The sequence below is a fragment of the Prionailurus viverrinus genome, chromosome B2 (genome assembly GCF_022837055.1).
Source record: "Prionailurus viverrinus isolate Anna chromosome B2, UM_Priviv_1.0, whole genome shotgun sequence".
Lineage (NCBI taxonomy): Eukaryota > Metazoa > Chordata > Mammalia > Carnivora > Felidae > Prionailurus > Prionailurus viverrinus.
Window position 1 is genome coordinate 40,834,449 of NC_062565.1, and position 20,400 is coordinate 40,854,848.

Here is a 20,400-nt window from a genome sequence, read left to right on the forward strand (position 1 = left end):
TTATATTTTTCTTTAAACATTTTATATAATTAAAACACACTGTTTAGGGGCGCCTGGGTGGCTCATTCGGTTAAGTGTCCGACTTCGGCTCAGGTCATGATCTCACAGTCCGTGAGTTCAAGCCCCGCATCAGGCTCTGTGCTGATGGCTCAGAGCCTGGAGCCTGTTTCGGATTCTGTGTCTCCCTCGCTCTCTGACCCTCCCCTGTTCATGCTCTGTCTCTCTCTGTCTCAAAAATAATATACGTTAAAAAAAAATTTTTTTTTTTAAAAAACCACACTGTTCAGAGTCAAATCCCTAAACTATAGCCACAGAACTTTAGATCTGAAAGAATATTAAAGAGCGCATAGTTTAGTCTCTTCCCCTCCTAGGAATATTTTGCCTAAATGGCAGCACTTAAAGAAAATCAAGAACTGGACATTTCTGACTATAAAACTAAATCAGCTAACATTAGATTAAGTATACTCTTGAGATTATGGATTTGACATGTATGTCTTTCCCTCAAATAAAAAATAACTTACAGAGAGAGAAATGGATTTTATTTTGAATCTAGGTTTTATTAAAAGACCAAAACACGTTGATATATTTTTACACACACACACACACACACACACACACACACACACACACACACACACACCTACCTGTAATCCAGCTCTTTTCTTAGACTTTGTAAAATCTGAGGTAGTCCTTTCAGCTGGGTTTTTATTTAATCTTGCTAAAAGCTATGTTAAAATAATCATTTGGTGTAAGATGCCCGTTTTGAATGATGAAAGCATTCTAGTTAACAATTTGTTTGAAAAGTACAGATACATTACATTCTTAAGAAATATTGAAAATCTCTAAAAAGCAGAGCTGTAATTAAATGATGGGCAGGTGATGTTATAAGCAACTTTATTTATCTTCTCATGCACAGTAATAAGCACTGTGAAGTGGTAGCTGTTGTTATCGTGAGTTTTATTTTTTCTGCCTTAGAACCTGGTGAAACCCCAAACAACTCTCCTAGCATACTGGCTATGCTGGAAACACTACAGAACGCTCCCTACCTAGACGTCCACAAAGACATGATTAGGTGGATATTAAAGGTAAAATTTCCTGCATCGCTCTGCTTTTTTGCAAGAAACACTCAGTGTTTGTTATCTTTAAATTTTGATAATATTTCATAGCTTCCAAATAACTGATCCTTTTTGTCATAGACTTTTAATGCTATTAAGAAGATGAGAGAGAGTTCGTCCACCAGTCCCGTGGCAGAGACTGAAGGAACCATAATGGAGGAGGTATAAGAGGCAGCATGTGGTCCTACTGCAGCATGGTAGCAAGTTCACTATAAGTAATTTAACTTGTCTGCAATAAGTTGGTAGTTGATATTCACAAAAAATGTGAATTCCAAGAAACGTGCCACTATTTATCTTTATTGTAGCAATTTTTTTTGCTCTGCCTTTTTTTTAACAGGTTAAAAAAATCTTTTCTCTTGTTTAGATAAGTGAGATTATAAAATAGTTTTTAACCAGTATTTACAATAAAGATAGTTATCCCTTGGGGTAAAAATGTGCATTTAGCATCTAATGGTCTAATTAAATGAAGCATAATTTCAGAGTTCAAGAGACAAAGACAAAGCTGAGAGGAAGAGAAAAGCCGAGATTGCCAGGCTTCGCAGAGAAAAGATCATGGCCCAGATGTCTGAGATGCAACGGCACTTTATTGATGAGAACAAAGAACTCTTTCAGCAGACTTTAGAACTGGATGCCTCTGCCTCCGCTGTTCTTGATAATAGGTAAAAAATAATCAACATTTTTTAATCTCTTGACCACTGGTTTCTCAACTAGAAAAGATGTTGCTTTTCTTCCTTAGAAGTATATTTTTGAGGCGCCTGGGTGGCTCAGTTGGTTAAGCGTCTGACTTCAGCTCAGGTCATGATCTCGTGGTTCATGGGTTCGGGCCCTGCTCAGGCTCTGTGCTGACAGCTCGGAGCCTGGAGCCTGCTTTGGATTCTGTGTCTACCTCTCTCTCTGCCCCTCTCCCGCTTGTACACTCTCTCAAAAATAAACATAAAATAGGGGCACCTGGGTGGCTCAGTCGGTTGAGCGTCCGACTTCAGCTCAGGTCATGATCTCACAGTTCGTGAGTTCAAGCCCCGCGTCGGGCTCTGTGCTGACAGCTCAGAGCCTGGAGCCTGCTTCACATTCTGTGTCTCCCTCTCTCTGCCCCTTCCCTGCTCATGCTGTGTCTCTCTCTGTCTCAAAAATAAACAAACATTAAAAAAAATTTTTTTTAATAAATAAATAAACATTATATATATATATATATATATATTTTTTTTTTTTTTTTTTTTAAAGAAGTACACTTTTAACCCTGAAGTACTTTAGAAGGGTTGGTAGGTAAATTTTACAGCTTCCAATTATAGGAATTACTCTTAGAATTTGAATTTATTGATATATGTTTATACATATATATCTGACTATAGATACCATGTTTCTGCTCAGGATGATGGGTCACACAGAACACCCTTGACAGTCATAAAAGAGTGAGTGCACTAGGGTCAGTTAAGTGAGTGTCTGGCTTCTGTGTTGCATATTGGATTGCTGTGAGGATTACAGGAGATGGTTTGATCTATGTGAAAGACTTCTGCCACTCAGATCATCAAAACCACGTGTGTGGAATATGTACCTATCTGGAGTCCACTGTTTTATGATTAAATGGAAACTTCTTAGGCTCATTGATGAAACTCGTACACTTTTTATTGCAGCCCTATGGTTTCAGATACGACACTTACAGCATTGGGCCCAGCACAAACTCAGGTCCCTGAACAGAGACAGTTTGTTACCTGTATATTGTGTCAAGAGGAGCAAGAGGTGAAGGTGGAAAGCAAGGCAATGGTCCTGGCAGCATTTGTTCAAAGATCAACTGTATTATCAAAAAACAGGAGTAAATTCATTCAGGATCCAGGTAAGTCATTCAGAGCTAGATCCTCTCCTCCCCCTTAATGACTGCCACTCAGGTGTGGCACAGAAATTTTATTAATCTAATAATAACTCTGTAGTGTTGGTGGTGTCTTAGACAGCTTTACCGTAGGCAGAAATTTTCCAGTTGACAGATGTGGAAACACTCCAGAAGGTTAACTATCAGTCCTGAATTACATAGCTGGTAAATAACAGAGATTCAAAAAAAAGCTTTTCTTTGTGATAGAACATTAACATACTTGGTACTTAACAGTCTTTCCCATTCTTTAGCACACTTGTAAAGTCCTAGTAATTAGTTGGCACCCTGGAATAATAATAATTTTGTCTCATGGATCGATCCAAAATGGAACCTCTTAGGAATGGTTGTGTGAGTTACGTATGTGAGAAGCAGTCCTTGAGCCAGATTCTGATGTGAAATAGTGATAATATCACGGATAGCGTTCCCCAGAAAGCAGATTCTTGAAGTAGAGATTACCGTGCAAGACATTTACTTGGAAGAGCCTTGGAATCAACATCTCTGGATGGAGAGGAGGGAAGCAGGTTTGGGCAAAGGGAGAAGGTGAGCTTCAATGCAGTCCCCCAAAGGCCTCTTCCTACCCTATGGGAACTCTGGAGCTGGATGGCCCTTTGGAGGTGTCCTGAGTTGGAGCGAGGGGGACTGGTCTTTAAACCCCAACACTGATCAGTGACTGGTTGTGGACCATCTCTGGAAAGAGGTGTGACTTTGAGTGAAGCAGTTGTCCCTTAAAGAGGAATAACAATTAAGCCCTCTTCCAACTGCTGAGGAAGGAGTAGGCCATTCATTCCTCCAGGGGCATCTAAGCTGCACATTATTGTTTCCATCACAGACACTTTGATATCAATACTCGTAGATTTGTTTCTATGTGCATATGCCTCAAGACTTCCAGTAAACTTCTTGAGAGTAGGAGCTGTGTCTTAGGAATTTGCAAAACACTTATTTAGCAAGTGCCTTTTACATTGTAGAATTGAAAGCCCACTTATAGGATAGCCTTTTCTCCATAAGGAAAGTCTTCACAGTGTGGATCTCAAGCACCTAGTTGAGAAAGACTGATCTGCTTCATCTTAAAAAATGATCATTTCAACTAAGCGGTTTATAAATTTCATTCTAGGCCAAAGATAAAATTATCAATTGTATTTAATTAGTTATTTTGTGAAGAAAAAACTTGGGCTGTCTATAAGCAGGTTTTCCAAATGCTTTCACAATTTATATCAGAAAAGATTGTAGTTATGCTGTGACATTTGCACTGTTCTGGTATATAAGCCAAGCTGAAACTTGAGTAATTGTTTGTAGAATGTTGTGGAATTTCTAAGATTACTAATTTACATAGAGAATTCCAAAAATTCCAAAAGCAGCCAGGCACCCATCTTATGTTTATATTCATGTTTTCATCTCCTTTGAATATAAAAAATTAGCACCAGAATGGAAGACTCTGTCTGAATTACTCTCTTTCCCATCTGGGCTGCTGTCCTGGACATTTTGCTCCCCCTTTGGCTCTCCTTTGTGACTCTCCTTTGCATTAGTGTATTTAGGCCGACTCTCCCCTAGGGGGCGCCTCATTGCTGCCACAACACCTTTACTGTGACCCAGGTGTCCTAAAGTATTAAAGGCAGCCCAGTGAAGAATATTCCTCTCACCAGCTCAGGGCTTTTGGAGGGAATGGGAGTCTCTCAGTGCCCTGAAAGCGTGGAATATTCAGAAGATTGGATGTACATAATACAGAACTCCAGTTTCAGTTAACAATTCAGGGATGTTTAATTTGCTCAGGATGATGAAAATTAGTCTTGCTTTCTCAATAATCCAGGGTCTTACATAAATTACTAGTATCTCAAAGGAATAAACTAGCATTCCATTTCAAGTATGCGACCCCATATCAAGGATTTCACAATTTAAAGTTGTACATTTGTTATAGGAAGATTAAATGCTTGGTTTGTTTTGTTTTGTTTTGTTTTTTGTTTGTTTGTTTTGTAATGCAGAAAAATATGATCCATTATTCATGCACCCTGATCTGTCTTGCGGAACACACACTGGTAGCTGTGGGCACATTATGCATGCCCATTGTTGGCAAAGGTAATTTATATTCTTAATATTAGTCAAGAGAAGCTTATCCGAAGGCTCGAAATTAACTTTTTAAATAAAGGAAATTTCATTCTAGAGAAAGGGAGAAAGAACTAAAGATGGTAAAGGAAAAACTGTATCACTGCCTGATAACAAAACTGAGTTGCTTTGTCATACGTGTTAAAGGAGTGACTTAGAAGCTTCATAGTATATCAGCTATATCTTTTAATATGGGGATCTGTGTGACCTAACAAACTGGATGAAGAACAAGATTTTTACGGTGGCATAAACCCTAGATGAGTAGTGTCTTCCCAGGGTATGCACTCTTGATTCTAAAGGTGTTAGTAACTTGCCTTGTTACTTCCTGAGATTGTCGTGGCTTCCCGAACTAAAATGGGATCACCTTGAATTTGCTCTACTTTGGTACTTTCTATGCTTCTGCAAAACCAGCAAATCAGTATGATTATTCTGGCACTGTGCTCATTGAATTATCATGTACTTCCTCTAACAAGTAGCCACCAGCCCTGGGGAAGTGACAAGACAGCACAGGGACCAAGAAATTTGAAGATGTAAATTCTTGTATTGTGGAAACAAATTAGTTAAAACGTTGAAGCTTGTGGCTCTCATTGAAAAGAATTACCGTTGTTTTTGATACCTCATGTTCTCTAATTGTAAAGGTATTTTGATTCCGTTCAAGCTAAAGAACAGCGAAGGCAACAGAGATTACGCTTACATACAAGCTATGATGTAGAAAACGGAGAATTCCTCTGTCCCCTTTGTGAGTGTTTGAGTAATACTGTTATTCCTCTGCTGCTTCCTCCGAGAAATATTTTTAACAGGTAAGTTTGGGCTCATAAAACCTTTGTATTTAAGCAGTAGTTTCCTTTGAAGATAATGAGATAATTAAACCAGGGTGGGGGAAAAATCACTCTAGGTAATTGCATAATGTTGTCCAGATACTTTTTTATTTAGTAATTTCTTCTGGTAGACCAATGAAATAAGATTTTGGTTTTTAGAAAGAAACGGGCCAACATTGTGTAGTTTCTTGGTCATCCATGTACATTATAGAAGGTATAAAATTCCTGTGGGTTTATGAAAACTGTCTCCTTTGTTTCTAGGAGCCTACTTTAAATATTTTCCTCATACTTTGTAAGAGATGCCCAGGAAATTGATAGGCAATAGAGGAACTGCTCAAATTGACTTTATTGACTACTCTAACAGTTAAATATAATTTTTTACAATCTTTTGGCTGACAGTACACCCTGAGGAGTTGGTCCGATAAATGCAAATCTACTAATGTTTTAAAATGGAACATTTTTGTTATTTCATAATCTCTAGGGTTCTTCTAGTTAATAGAAGCGTTGGGCATTGTCATTTCAGATGTGAATTCAATACCGTCTGCTATTCAAATCTGGTTTTTATTTACCACTTTAGAATTGTGCTGTCTACCTTACATGCACAAATACTGATTCAAGTTTTGTGAATATGAATCAACTGTTAATTTCTGTGCTATGTGGATTCAATTCAAAATGAAGTTCTTTTCAATTTTAGGAATTCAAACTATGGTGTCTTAGTTTATGCTACCACAAAATCTTCTTAAAATGCTATCAGATTTTAGTGTAAGCTCCTACTTTTTAATCATAACAGAATATCATGGTGACCTAATCTGCCTTTGAACTGAAAAATTAATCATTATTAGATTAATGCACATAAAAAGAAAAAAATTCTTTGTTGTGTTTTACCCATCCCATGAAGGTCAATTACAACGTAGTCATGAAGAACACAGGCTTTTTTGGAGTCTGATATACCTGGGTTTGAATGTCAGATATGTCCTCTGTGTGGCCTTAGTCAAGTTTCATAGCTCTCAACCTCAATTTCCTCATCTGTAAAGTAGGGAAAATAATGTAACCTGTTTCGTAAGATTATTGTGAGGATTAATTCTAATACTGTAAAATGCTTGTTAAGTGTCATATGTTAAACACTCAGTAAATACTAGTGGTGGTACTGTAATTGTGCTGTTTAAGAAATATTAGCAAATTCCAGTATTGTGAAAAAAGAAATTTTTGACAAATAGTGTTATTAGCATCATAGTGACAGATAATACATTTTCATTTCCATTGGCAGGTAACTATTCTTATTTTTTTAAGGCAACAAATTTCCCCCTAGCTTTTTTTTTTTTTTTATATTTGAAGTGTGTTTAAATTATTAGGTCCATGATCATTTAAAGAATCTTTTTGTGTCATAAACTAAGCAACAGCAACAGAATACTAAACAGTCTGTATAATCTTTTCTAGCAGGTTAAATATTTCAGACCAACCAAAACTGACTCAGTGGATTAGAACAATATCTCAGCAAATAAAAGCATTACAGGTTCTTAGGAAAGAAGAAAGTACTCCTAGTAAGTTCTGATAACTTGCTTTCATTTTTCCCCTAAAGTCTGAGATTATTGGAAAATGTAGTTTCAGAAGAAACTATTTAAGAATATTTCATTTTGGGGGAACCTGGGTGGCTCAGTTGGTTAAGCGTCCGACTTCAGCTCAGGTCATGATCTCGCAGGTTGTGAGTTTGAGCCCCGTGTCGGGCTCTATGCCTAGAGCCTTCTTCGGATTCTGTGTCTCCCTCTCTCTCTGATCCTACCCCGCTCATGCTCTGTCTCTCTCTCTCTTTCTCTCTGTCTCTCAAAAATAAACATTGAGATAGCTTACAAAAAAAAAAAAAAAGAATATTTTAAGTAGACTCCATGCCCAACATGGGGCTTGAACTCATGACCCTGAGATCAAGAGTCTCATGGCCTACCAGCTGAGCCAGCTAGGCACCCCTATTTAAGAATATTTTTAAAGTGAAACTGCTCATCTTAAAATTTGACTTATTCCCCCCCCCCTTTTTTTTAGCGTGAGAGCACATGAGCAGAATTGAGGGGCAGAGGGAGAGAGAGAGCGTGTGTGTGAGAATCTTAAGCAAGCTCCATGCTTAGTGCAGATCCCGATGCAGGACTCAATCCCATGACCCCAGGGGATCATGACCTGAGCTTACATCAAGAGTCGGACATTCAACATAAATACTTTTCACTTCTTCCCCCATTTTATTGAAGAGCTTCTGGGGGTGGGGAATGTAACTGAGTATTGCAGAGCCAGCTGTGGTTCTTGGTGGACTGACTCACTTTATTGTTGGCATTACCAAAGACCTCCCAAGTTTCATAAACATGTACTGCACTTAACAACCTGTGCGAAAGCCATCTGAGCAGAATTTATACCATTGGTTTTTATAGAAACAAAACAACATACTCTCCTTACCTTCCCTAGCTGTGTTCTGGTGGCTATAATATTAGGAAAAGTGTAGTTGATCATAGAAGGTGCCTTGGTTAATCAACAATAGTATTTCTCATGCTCTGAATGTGTCTCGTGCCAGTCTTTATTAATGGAAATTTTTCCTGTCATTTTTTAAATTTCTTTGACCTATATTCAGAATAAAATTTATGAGTGACATTTATAGAAATGCTGTAGACTGATGAATAATAATGTAAAATGCTTATTTCTGTCTAGATACTGCTTCTTCAAAGAATTCAGAAAATATAGATGAATTACAGCTTCCTGAAGGGTTTAGGCCTGATTTTCATCCTAAGTGAGTATATTATTTTATTTCTTTTAAATTTGTTCCACTTGAAGTGAAAAATATAGTGGTTAGAATATGATTTGTCAAGCTAGGGAGCAAAATATTATGGGACATTGATCTTGAAATCTGAGGCTTAAGCATTACATGGTATTTATTGCAAGTTTATTGATAGAAACCAGCAAAGTGTAAATTCTAGAGCTAGACTGCTTGATTCAATTCCCAGCAGCACTACTTACAAGCTAGGTGACTTTTTTCAAATTGCTTGACTTCTGTGTACCTCAGTTTCCTCATCTGTAAAGTACAAGTACTAATATCTATCTCATAAGTGTTGTGACATAATACATGTAAAGCCACCTGGATGCTGTCCCTGGCATAGTAACTCAAGAAAAACAGTACTGCAGGCGTGTTGATGCATAGGGGCACTGCTTGCACCCCAATGTTTATAGCAGCACTTTCAACAGTAGCCAAATTATGGAAAGAGCCTAAATATCCACTAACTGACGAATGGATAAAGAAGATGTCGTTTATATACACAATGGAATACTACTTGGCAATGAGAAAGAATGAAAACTGGCCATTTGTAGCAACGTGGGTGGAACTGGAGGGTGTTATGCTAAGTGAAATAAGTCAGGCAGAGAAAGACAGATACCATATGTTTTCACTCATATGTGGATCCTGAGAAACTTAACAGAAGACCATGGGGGAGGGGAAAGGGGAGGATAGTTACCGAGAGGGAGGCAAACCAGAAGAGACTTAAATACTGAGAACAAACTCTGAGGATTGATGGGCAGGGAAGGGGAAAGTGGGTGATGGGCATTGAGGAGGGCACCTGTTGGGATGAGCGCTGGGTGTTGTGTGGAAACCAATTTGACAATAAATTATATAAAAATTTTTAAAAAATAAAACTTAAGACAACTAGTTTAGCTTTCAATAAACATATAATAAAGACACGTAAACTTGAAGAAAAAAAAAACAGTACTAAAAAGCTTAAATAGAGAAAACATTATTTCTTTGCCTCCTACTTCCCCTACCCTCACCCCCATTGCCAGTCCTATGATTTGTTTGTTTCTTCCACCATTTACTTCCATATATCTAGTTAAAATGCGTAGTTGACTGACTCTTGATTGATCATTTTTAAGCAGTTTTCTTTCTGTTGCCTGGCAATTTAGAATTCATCTCTTACCTCTGCCCTGTCTACTGCTCTTCACCAGTATCCAAGTAGAGTTATTTCATAATTTTTAGTTAAATCAGTTGGCAGTTTTACATTATAATTATTTCTACTGGTAGAAGATACATGTTGTTATTTTATTTCCTTTCTTTTATATAATTGTCTCTTTCTGGTGGTTAATGATCACCTTATTTTTTTCATGTACTTGGTTTTCTATGTGTGTATTACTTCCCACCCCTGCCCCCCACCCATAGTGTAATAGATCTGTCAAATGTCTAGCAGTAGCTTTTGTAACTGCTCAGGTGCATCAGATGATCTTCTATCCTAGAACTTCCTCCCCCCAGCCTACCCCACCCCCCCCCACCCCCCCGCCTCCCGGAGCCTCTCTCTGCCTGCACTGATCAGGACGAGGCACAGCTGTCACCCTGAGACTTCTGCGGCCATGCCCCTCTTAATTTACTCCCTTGTTTTGCATAGGTGCACTCTCCAGCAGATTCCTAAGAAAGGGTGCCTGGGTATTAAATTTTCATGTCTGAAAATACATTTACTTATCCAGATGCTTAGTTTATGGCTAGGGTATAGAATTGTAGGTTAGAAGTAATTTTTCATCTAGATTTTGAAGGCATTGTTTTCTAAATTCTCGCCATCTGTCAAGAAATTAACATTATTCTGATTCTTGTTCCTTTGTAACTATTACTTCTGGAAACTGTTGGGATCTTCCCTTTAATTCCCAGTGCTCTAAAATTTTTCTGTGGTGTTCCTTGGTATATGAATCTTTTTTTCACTCATTTTGCTTCATTTTCAGTAGACTCTGAAGATACATATCCTTCAGTTACGAGAATTGTTCTATATTTCTTAGACAATTTTCTCCTTTTGATTTTTCTGTTCTTTGAGATAGTCCTGCTGTTAGCTCTCTGTTGGCCCTCTTGGACTGATCCTCTAAGAAATTTATCTTGCAAGTTTGCTGGTTTCTATACTGTCTTTGTTATCTGTGCATTCTTTTTTTTCTACCGGTTTGTTTTGGTTTATCTCTTTGGTCTTTGATTCTTTCCTTAAATGTTTACTGGTCCTCGGGTGACTATTCAAGAATAAGTCACTGAAAAGCTCATTGGATACCTGGTGGGCAGGTTGAAATTTGCTGACCTGTAAACTTCACAGTGAAATGATCAGGCCCCCACCAGTCTTTTGTGTGGGATCCCCAAATGCCAATGTGTAAAACGGCTTCCCCCTGAGGATTCTTCACTGGAGAAACTAAAATCTGTGGCAGTGGGTATGCATTGCCAATGTGCTTATGATGGAGAAAGAGGTCAAGGGTCCTTTTTTAGGATTCAGTATGTAGACTTTCACCAAATACCTTGTTTTCAGCCCTGGGCCTCACCCCTGCCAACCACAATAAAGTATAACTCCTCTCACACAGGGATAGTTTGCATGTCTTTAATTCCTGCTTTGCACACACTATTTCTAAATAGTTTAAGTGGTTCAATTCCAACATAGCAAATGGCTGTTAAGAAACTAAACCATTTGAGGGGTGTCTGGGTGGCTCAGTCAGTTAAGCATCTGTCTCAGGTCATGATCTCATGGTTCGTGGGTTCGAGCCCTGTGTCATGCTTTTAACATGCTGATAGCTCAGAGCCTGGAGCCTACTTCAGATTCTGTGTCTCCCTCTCTCTCTGCCCTTCCCCCTGCTAGCACCCTCTCTCTCTCTCTATGTCTCTCAAAAATAAACATTAAAACAAAATAAAAAGAAACTAAACCATTTAATTAATGTGAGCACATTATTTTGAGCTAATTATATACATGTTCACTGCAGGAACCCCTATTCTGAGAGCATAAAAGAAATGCTAACAACATTTGGAACTGCTACTTACAAGGTGGGACTGAAGGTTCATCCCAATGAGGAGGATCCCCGTGTGCCCATAATGTGTTGGGGTAGTTGTGCATACACCATCCAAAGCATAGGTAAGAGATTTATAGTTGTGTCTTGCTGTAAATCACAAGTGTATGCTAAGATGCATTATGTGTAAGAGCCTGTATTTAAATGAGGTGTTTAAAGTGGCAACAGCATGAAGAAACGGCATAAAGATTTCGAAGCAGGCAGTGTATACTGACAAACCATTAGACTGATAGTTTATAAATTAAGCACAGCAACAGAGAACTCATTTTGGTGGTGGTTACAGCTTCTTGTTGGTTGAGAGGTTGTGTTTTCATTTTTACTTTTTCATCCAGAGTTAATTCTTGTGAAACGACTTAAAGATTTCACAACCTGACAATATCGTGCTTTCAAACATGCATAACATCAGATTTATCATCTTAACCATTTTTAATCCACAGAAAGAATTTTAAGTGATGAAGATAAACCATTATTTGGTCCTTTGCCTTGCAGACTGGTGAGTTGTTGGTTTATTCAGTGCACGGAGTGGTGGAGTGGGAATTCAGTGGGTCTGCTTGTCTGTAATCTGAAGAACTTGAACTGGTTGTTTAAGGATAGGTTCACTTCTTTCATAGTAAAACTCATTTTTAATTTTTTTTTTAGTACATTTATTTTTTTTCAATATATGAAGTTTATTGTCAAATTGGTTTCTATACAACACCCAATGCTCATCCCAAAAGGTGCCCTCCTCAATACCCATCACCCACCCCTCCACCCCCCATCAACCCTCAGTTTGTTCTCAGTTTTTAAGAGTCTCTTAAAACCCATTTTTTTATAATGATACGAGAATTCTTTATGATTTTCTTTTAAACAGAGTTGAGCTCTTTTCATCCAGAGATCTTAGTTAAATACATGAAAAGTGGGACAAAACTAAAAACCATTCTAGTTCTTGAATTTTTAATGCTGTAATTAGAAATATAAAACAGAACACACCCTCTACCACACTTGACTGCCTTTTATGAGCAACATGTAAATAAGTACAGATTAATGTCAAGACAGTATAGTTAATGCTGAGAAAAGTGAGGAAGGAATATACAAAGCTTGCTAATTTTTACTGTGTAGTTAGTATCACTGCCGGCTATTCAAGTTTAAAATCATAAAACTGCCCTTAAGAGCAAAATCATATCAATTTATTCATGTAGTCCACCTGGGGAGATTAAAAAATGCCTAGGCTCTACATGGGTCAATTAAATTAGAGTCTCTGGAGAGACTCTGGAGAGTCTTCACCTCTGCTACAGTGCCCTCAGCAGACTCCTCTTTATGATGGCTCTTCAAGCTTTGGCTTCCCTGGGAAACCTCAGAGCCATGCTCTGTGAGTGGGATATCCCTCTTCTGTGGTACTGCCTCCTTCAGTTGTCTCTTCCCCCATTCCTTCCCCTTCCTCTCTAGTACCCCCCACACACACATTCCTCCCCCTCCAGCCAGGGCTGTAGCTCCTTGAGTGCAGGAGGAGTGGAGTGAGTTGTCATTTTAAGATCCTCAAAACCAAGACTAATGCATAACAGGTCCTCAATACCTGTTGAACCAAACAACATTACAAAAAAGTTGGAAAATAGAGAATGAAGCAGGAAAAAAACTATCAACACACCACTTGTCTTTTTCATTAGTGTGCCTAAACTTGATTAATTTTGTTCCAGCTATATTCTGCACTTCACATCAAGAATTTTCTCACTGCTGCTGCCTAGTCCCCCTAACAGTTTTTGATGGTTGCAGACACCTTGATTTGTTACATCCATCTTCTTGCCCATAGTTTTCCCAGTATTTAGAGGACTTCCCACATTTTACAGCATCTCTTTAGAATAAATATAAAGAAATACTGCATCACATTCTTGAGAGTCTTTGTTGTTTACTATTTGTTTTGATGCATGTATCCTTTTCCATAGAGAACCAGCAGCTTGGCTGTAAGGAGGTAGCTTTGGTTTATTCTGCATACAATTAGATATTCCCCATTCCATTCATTCCTTGTTAGAGACCGGTCATTACGGATGTCACGGATTCTGTGCCACACCAGCTAGAACAATCCTAGAGAGATGTCATGTGAATCCAGCTTTGCTTTGACTAGCTGTGCTTTGAACTAGGATTCCTGAAAGGAGAGAATTATAGTTGACCCTTGACAACACGGGTTTGAACTGAACAGGTTCACTTATATATGGTTTTTTAACATACATACATACGTATACACATACATACACAGTATATATATATATATATATATATATATATATATATATATGTATAAACACATACAAAATGTGTATATAACACATACAGAAATGTGCTAATCAATTGTTTATGTTATCAGTACGTATACATATATACACATACAAAATGTGTATATAACACATACAGAAATGTGTTAATTAACTGTTTATGTTATCAGTAAGGCTTCTAGTCAACAGTAGGCTATTAGTTGTTAAGTTTTGGGACAGTGACAAGTTATATGCAGGTTTTCAACTATGGGGGGAGCGTGGTTCAACTCCCCCAATCCCCACATTGTTCAAGGGATCAAACGTACTTCATATGCTGGCTTCTTTGTTAATTGCATCTATCTCTTTATTTCAGGATGACTGTCTTAGGTCACTAACAAGGTTTGCTGCAGCACATTGGACAGTGGCATCACTTTCAGTGGTTCAGAGACACTTCTGTAAACTTTTTGCATGTGAGTATTAACATGTGTACCATATATGTTACAGTAATTTCTCATTTGTGATTTCATTTTTGGTGGTGCAACTTTCTCCATTATGAAAATATTTTGGTAATACTGTTTGCCTTATGTACAAGTTCTAGCTTATAAGTTCATATATATCTTATAAAGAGATGAATATAAACTAGGGTATATGCATTTTAAAAATAATGTAATGCTTATGTTGGCATATGAGGTGTGCTAATGTATTTTTCTTTAACCATTTAGCATTGGTGCCAGATGACAGCCATGGAGACCTTCCATGCATATTAGATATCGACATGTTTCATTTGTTGGTGGGTATCTTGTGACTTGTGTTTGAAGTTCTTTATCTTACTATATAATTATATCTTAGATTTGGTGAGTAGTGTAAAGGCAGACAGGAGTTGTCATCTGTCATTCTTCCTACTTCTGAGTATAATTCTTTTCCAAAAGAAAATGTTAAGGAATGTAGTTGAGAGGCTTGACCTCTCTTATTTTGCTTTGTAACTGAGGTCAGTAATTTGACCTCGTTATGTTTTTAACCCATAAAGAAATAGAAGTAACACTAGTAATGTAAGGTCAGGCTGCTGCTGACCCATACAGTGTTTTGGGGCAGATGAATCCTGTGGTCACGTTACTTAGCAACAGACAGCCCTTTTTTGTGATTTAAGGAGAGCTATTTCTTCTGAGCAGGTGCAGTCTAGTACCGAGGCACACCATTGGCCAAGCAGTGGGTGGCTCACTTTCAGCCCCACCTCAACTGGGTCCCCTTACATGGGACACTGAGTGCACCCCCACACATAGCAACCCCACGTGCTGTCCCCTTAACCTTTTGGGGCATCAGATTCTGAACCTTTAAGTTGGTTAGTACCTATCTCATATGATTGTGTCCGAACTCAATGGAAGGAGCAATGTGAAGAGCCTAGAGCAAGGTGTCCCTAGTAAATGTTAGCCATCGTTACTGTTTCCATTGCTCCTGTGAAGACCACCACCACTAGCACCACTCGTCTAGGCAGCAGGAGGCTAATGAGAGAACTGGCATCTACTGTACCTGACCGTTTTCACATCCATTCTCAGTTAGCCCTTATATCCTTACTGCTGTGGTATTAAAAACATATATATATTATCTCTAGTTTACCTGCAGGGAAACTGAGGCTCAAGGTGTTATCTAAAAAGCTCATAAAAAGAGCTGGGATTCATATCTAGATTTTTGTATATCTCAAATCCGTGTTTTTTTCCACTACTTACTCCCTAGAAAGATTTCAAGTGTTACCTTTATTACTACTAATAAGGTCGGTATTAGGGAATCACTGGGCCTGTGAAATGCTGGTGCTTGTGAAGAGCCCATTAGTCTGTATGTCATTTCATTTCGCCAGTCCCAGTGGAATTTCTAGGATGTGTACCCTTTAAGAACAACGATTCTGCCGGGGGGGAGGGGGGGGGGATGCTGAGCTCCGAAGGGGATCATGTTAAGAAACTGGAAATGTCTTCAGCCGTGGAAGGAAAGGTGACCTGTCTGACCATTGGCATCTGGTATCTAGGTGGGCTTGGTGCTCGCTTTCCCCGCGTTGCAGTGTCAGGATTTTTCTGGGATCGGCCTTGGCACTGGAGACCTTCACATTTTCCATCTGGTCACTATGGCACACATCGTACAGATCTTACTTACCTCGTGTACAGGTAACTCCTCTTTGTCAGATTCTTGAAGGAGGAAGTACTTGAGTTTTCTCGATTAAACAAAAAAAAGAAGAGGAAGAGGTGCCTAGGTGAGAATAATGTGTAGATTATAATTAGGCTACTTCTTTTTGCTGTTCACCCTCATGGGGAAAGTTTTCAAACAAATTCCTTTCTCCTATTAAAATCCCCTAGCAATGTGACTGTTCTTACTCTTTATTTCATAAGTTTAGCTAATAGTTGAGTGCCACAGAATTGTTTAGCTGATTTTACTCACAGCCTGCTGCCTGGCACGCTGAAGTACATCGGCTTCCTCTCCTAAAGCCTACTGGCTCCTCGTTAGGACGGAGAGTGACGCTGCTCACACTCGAGGGGTTAAAGTTCTTTGTATTTTGTGCACGGATTTTCATGTATGTGTTAAGTGCATGAATATATGTGAGTGCTGAAATAATGCGGTCATTCATCCATTTAATAAGCAGATATGGAGTACTGATATTTCCATATGTTTCAGAAGAGAATGGCATGGAACAAGAAAATCCTGCCGGTGAAGAAGAATCAGCAGTTCTTGCTTTGTATAAAACACTTCACCAGTGCACAGGAAGGTGAGGTCATAATCCTTACATGATAACAGTTCCCCAAATATGAGTAGGTGATAGCATGAAAACGGAATTCATTTGTTAAAAAAAGGGAAATTGCTGCCTGTTGACATGTTTAAAAGAGAAGATGAGGAAGTGATCCCCAGGACTTCTAAAAAATTTTTTTTAACTTTTTTTTTTTTTTAATGTTTATTTTTGAGAGAGAGTGTGAGCCGGGGAGGGGCAGAGAGAGAGAGAGAGAGAGAGAGGCACAGAATCCGAAGCAGGCTCCAGGCTCTGGGCTGTCAGCACAGAGCCCAATGTGGGGCTCGAACCGATGAACCATGAGATCGTGACCTGAGCCGAAGTCGGATGCTTAACCGACTGAGCCATCCAGGCACCCCAAGAAATTTTAATATACTAACGTGATTGGAAGTCACTGAGAAAGGAGTAATATGCAGAGCTTCCCACATGTATTTGGCCACGGAACCTTCTTTTGCTCAGAGGATCTGGCAAAGTACTATTCTAAAGTATATGTTGTCTTGTTAGGAATTTTATTTTATTTTTTTAAATGTTTATTGTTGAGAGAGACGAAGCGAGCGGGAGAGGTGCAGAGAGAGGGAGACACAGAATCTGAAGCAGGCTCCAGGCTCCCAGCTGTCAGCACAGAGCCTGACGCAGGGCTTGAACTCGCCGCGAGATCATGACCTGAGCTGAAGTTGGACGCTTAACCAAGTGAGCCACCCAGGCACCCCAGATATTTTTAAAGTAATATGTAGGACTGGCCAGAGTGCAAGGGAATTATTAGAAATCCACGTATTGTTGGAGTCATTGTGATTTGTTACAGCAGTTTCCTTAGCTTTTTAACAGTGTCTGTTAAACAGGTCATAATCTCATGGTTTGTGAGCTTGAGCCCCACATCAGGCTCACTACTGTCAGCACAGAGCCCGCTTCAGATCCTCTGTCCCCCTCTCTCTGCCCCTCCCTTGCTTGCATATGTGCCCGCGCGTGCTCTCTCTCTCTCTCTCTCTCTCTCTCTCTCTCTCTCTCTGAAAAATAAAATAAACATTAAAAAAAATGTATGCCAAGGACCCTGATGTTTATTCTTGGACTGAGTTATCCCATTTCTGAGAATACATGCTAATAATGTATTATGAGAATAATGCTAATAATTCAACATATAGAAAAACCTACAGGCGGGGCGCCTGGGTGGCTCAGTTGGTTAAGTGACCGATTTCAGCTCAGGTCATGATCTCACGGTTTGTGGGTTCGAGCCCCTTGTCGGGCTCTGTGCCGACACCTGAGAGCCTGGAGCCTGCTTGCAGAGGAATAATTTGCTGTAGATTATGTATTCCAGAATATTACAATTCTAAAAACAGTTATGGTTTATGATGTTCTGAAAAACAAGCTGATTTTAAATTTTATATGTTACAGTTAGAGCTATGTAAGACATAAATGAGTGTGAAAATAGTTTGCCAGAATAATAGTGTTGATAAAAGTTTCTAGAATAGTGGATAGTTTTTTATTTCACAGATATTCTGTCTATATAGCTATATTACTTTCATAAAAAAATTTTTAATGTTTATTTATTTTGAGAGAGAGCACAAGCAGGGAAGGGGCAGAGAGAAAGAGACAGAATCCTAAGCAGGTTCTCACTGACAGCACGGAGCCAATGCAGTCCTCGATCTCACGAACATCAAGAGTCAGACGCTTAACCAACTGAGCCACCCAGGCACCCCTACTTTTATAAATTTTAATAACAGCATTGAAGGCTATAGCATTATTTATACCAGACATCCTGTAATGGGGCTGCCCACTTTTTTAAGCCTCTGTTCCACTGATGCCAAATAGCAGTTGTCCCTGTTCTCATACTGTTCCAAAACTAGAATGACCTTTTCTCATTAGGTTTCCCAATTATTTTTCTCTTTTTAGTGCCTTGAGAGAAACACCGTCTGGCTGGCATCTGTGGAGGAATGTCAGAAATGGAATCATGCCATTCCTGAAGTGTTCTGCTTTGTTTTTTCATTACTTAAATGGAGTTCCTTCCCCACCTGAAATTCAAGGTAATTTCTACTTTCTTTCAAAGTGTGAGAAAGGTATGTAGTCTTTCACTCCAGCAGTTTATAATTAAGGTGCCTTATCAAAATGAAAACTTAGAACATAGCTAATTGACTGTGGTGATGTGCACCATTATAGAATAAAAATGCATATTTATGCATAGGTCTGATTTTATTTGGATCTCAGTAAGTGTACTATTTTTGTACATTATTTTGTCCTATTTTTGTACATTTACATGTACAATACATTCGTTTGGCTTTCAGATGTTAAAATGTTCAATTTTATGTTACTTGTAACCTGGGTTCTTCAGATAATAAAAGAGGAAAACTCACAACGTCAAATGTTTCTTGACTTGAAATGTGTGGCATTAATGTTCGGAATACCCCTAATTACGCATATGTGATTTTAATGTAGGAATTCATTTGCTATTTTCAGTTGATTCCTATGTTCTGTTTTGATTCATTTCACAAAAGTGTAGTACAAAGGCAGACTCGAAGTTTATGGTCTTTGTACCTCATAGTGCCTGGCGCAGGGCCTGGGGAGCCGCACGTAAGGCTGCCCTCTCAAAGTCCGTTGACCAGCAGCTTCGTCCAATGAATAGTCTAGACTTCCTAATCATTTGCAGCGATGATTAAAGACAGTGCTTAAATCCATCTCTCATGATAAAATCATCTCCTGTTTCTGCACCGCTTTCTACTTTTCCAGAGCACCCGTGTGTTATGACTGTCACTTAATGCTCACACATAACCCCAGTGAGGTAGAGCGTGCTGGTCACCATTTTGCAAACGGCAAAACTGAGTTACCAAGAAATGGTGACCAGTTTGGCGTGGGAGTTGTCTGGCTCCACTCTCAGCTGTGTCATTTCCTGTGGACCCCTTCCACATGCCCTCTTGTGAACTTCTACCAGTTATGTATCTAGTAAATTCAAACTCTTTCATTGTGCCCCCCCCTTTTTTTTTTCTTTAAGCTCTGCTCTTGTTTACTCTCCTACAGGATCTACTCTTAGTTGTTATATGCATCACTCTTTTCTTCTCCATTTGCAGTTTCTGGAACAAGCCATTTTGAACATTTGTGTAACTACCTTTCCCTGCCAAACAACCTCATTTGCCTTTTTCAAGAAAACAATGAGATAACAAAATTACTGATTGAAAGGTAATGATTACACACTCTTCTTCCATTAGATTGAATAGTTCTAAGGAAACAAACTTAGATTTGTCACATATTACAAAATTCTCAGATAGTGAGCCTGTGTGATCGATCAGTCTGTGTGATTTATTCTGTAATGATTCTATAATGATTAGGCCTTCTTAGTTAACAATTTACCTTTGTGGTTAGGTTTTTGCCAAGCTAGTGAACAGCATAAGCAGATTTGTTTAGAAGGAGAGTAGTGGTAGAAATGTTTATTTCCTTATATTAACTTACTTGTTAAGGATTCTGTCGTGTAGATTTTTGGAACTGAAAACCTTGAGGGTTATCTAGTCCAGTACCCTCACTTTATATTCGAGAAAATTGAAGTCTAGAGAAAGTTACTTGTCAATCATGTCAAGTTAGTTAAGATGAAAATTTGGCTCTTTTACCCATAGAATGGGAAATATTGGCAAGTCATATATCTGATACAGGATTAGTATTCAGAATGTATGAATATATGGCCAGAATTCTTACATCCCAACAAAAAAGCAACTAC

General features: G+C 38.7%; 1 protein-coding gene across 11 annotated transcripts in view; it reads left to right on the plus strand.

The window, feature by feature from the left end:
- Nucleotides 1-20,400, plus strand: part of UBR2 (ubiquitin protein ligase E3 component n-recognin 2) — a 125,206-nt gene that overhangs the window by 93,666 nt on the left and 11,140 nt on the right. For 8 of the 11 annotated variants that reach the window (XM_047858071.1, XM_047858073.1, XM_047858075.1 and 5 more), the window contains 16 exons: nt 976-1,085; nt 1,197-1,277; nt 1,596-1,774; nt 2,747-2,946; nt 4,956-5,049; nt 5,715-5,876; nt 7,332-7,435; nt 8,580-8,658; nt 11,628-11,776; nt 12,149-12,204; nt 14,310-14,406; nt 14,659-14,726; nt 15,954-16,089; nt 16,595-16,685; nt 18,591-18,721; nt 19,760-19,868. In XM_047858071.1, coding sequence (XP_047714027.1) covers nt 976-1,085; nt 1,197-1,277; nt 1,596-1,774; nt 2,747-2,946; nt 4,956-5,049; nt 5,715-5,876; nt 7,332-7,435; nt 8,580-8,658; nt 11,628-11,776; nt 12,149-12,204; nt 14,310-14,406; nt 14,659-14,726; nt 15,954-16,089; nt 16,595-16,685; nt 18,591-18,721; nt 19,760-19,868 — 1,846 coding nt within the window. Of the gene's footprint in view, nt 1-975; nt 1,086-1,196; nt 1,278-1,595; nt 1,775-2,746; nt 2,947-4,955; nt 5,050-5,714; nt 5,877-7,331; nt 7,436-8,579; nt 8,659-11,627; nt 11,777-12,148; nt 12,205-14,309; nt 14,407-14,658; nt 14,727-15,953; nt 16,090-16,594; nt 16,686-18,590; nt 18,722-19,759; nt 19,869-20,400 lie in introns of those variants that run through there. The other 3 variants (XM_047858070.1, XM_047858077.1, XM_047858079.1) reach the window with 3 other exon arrangements.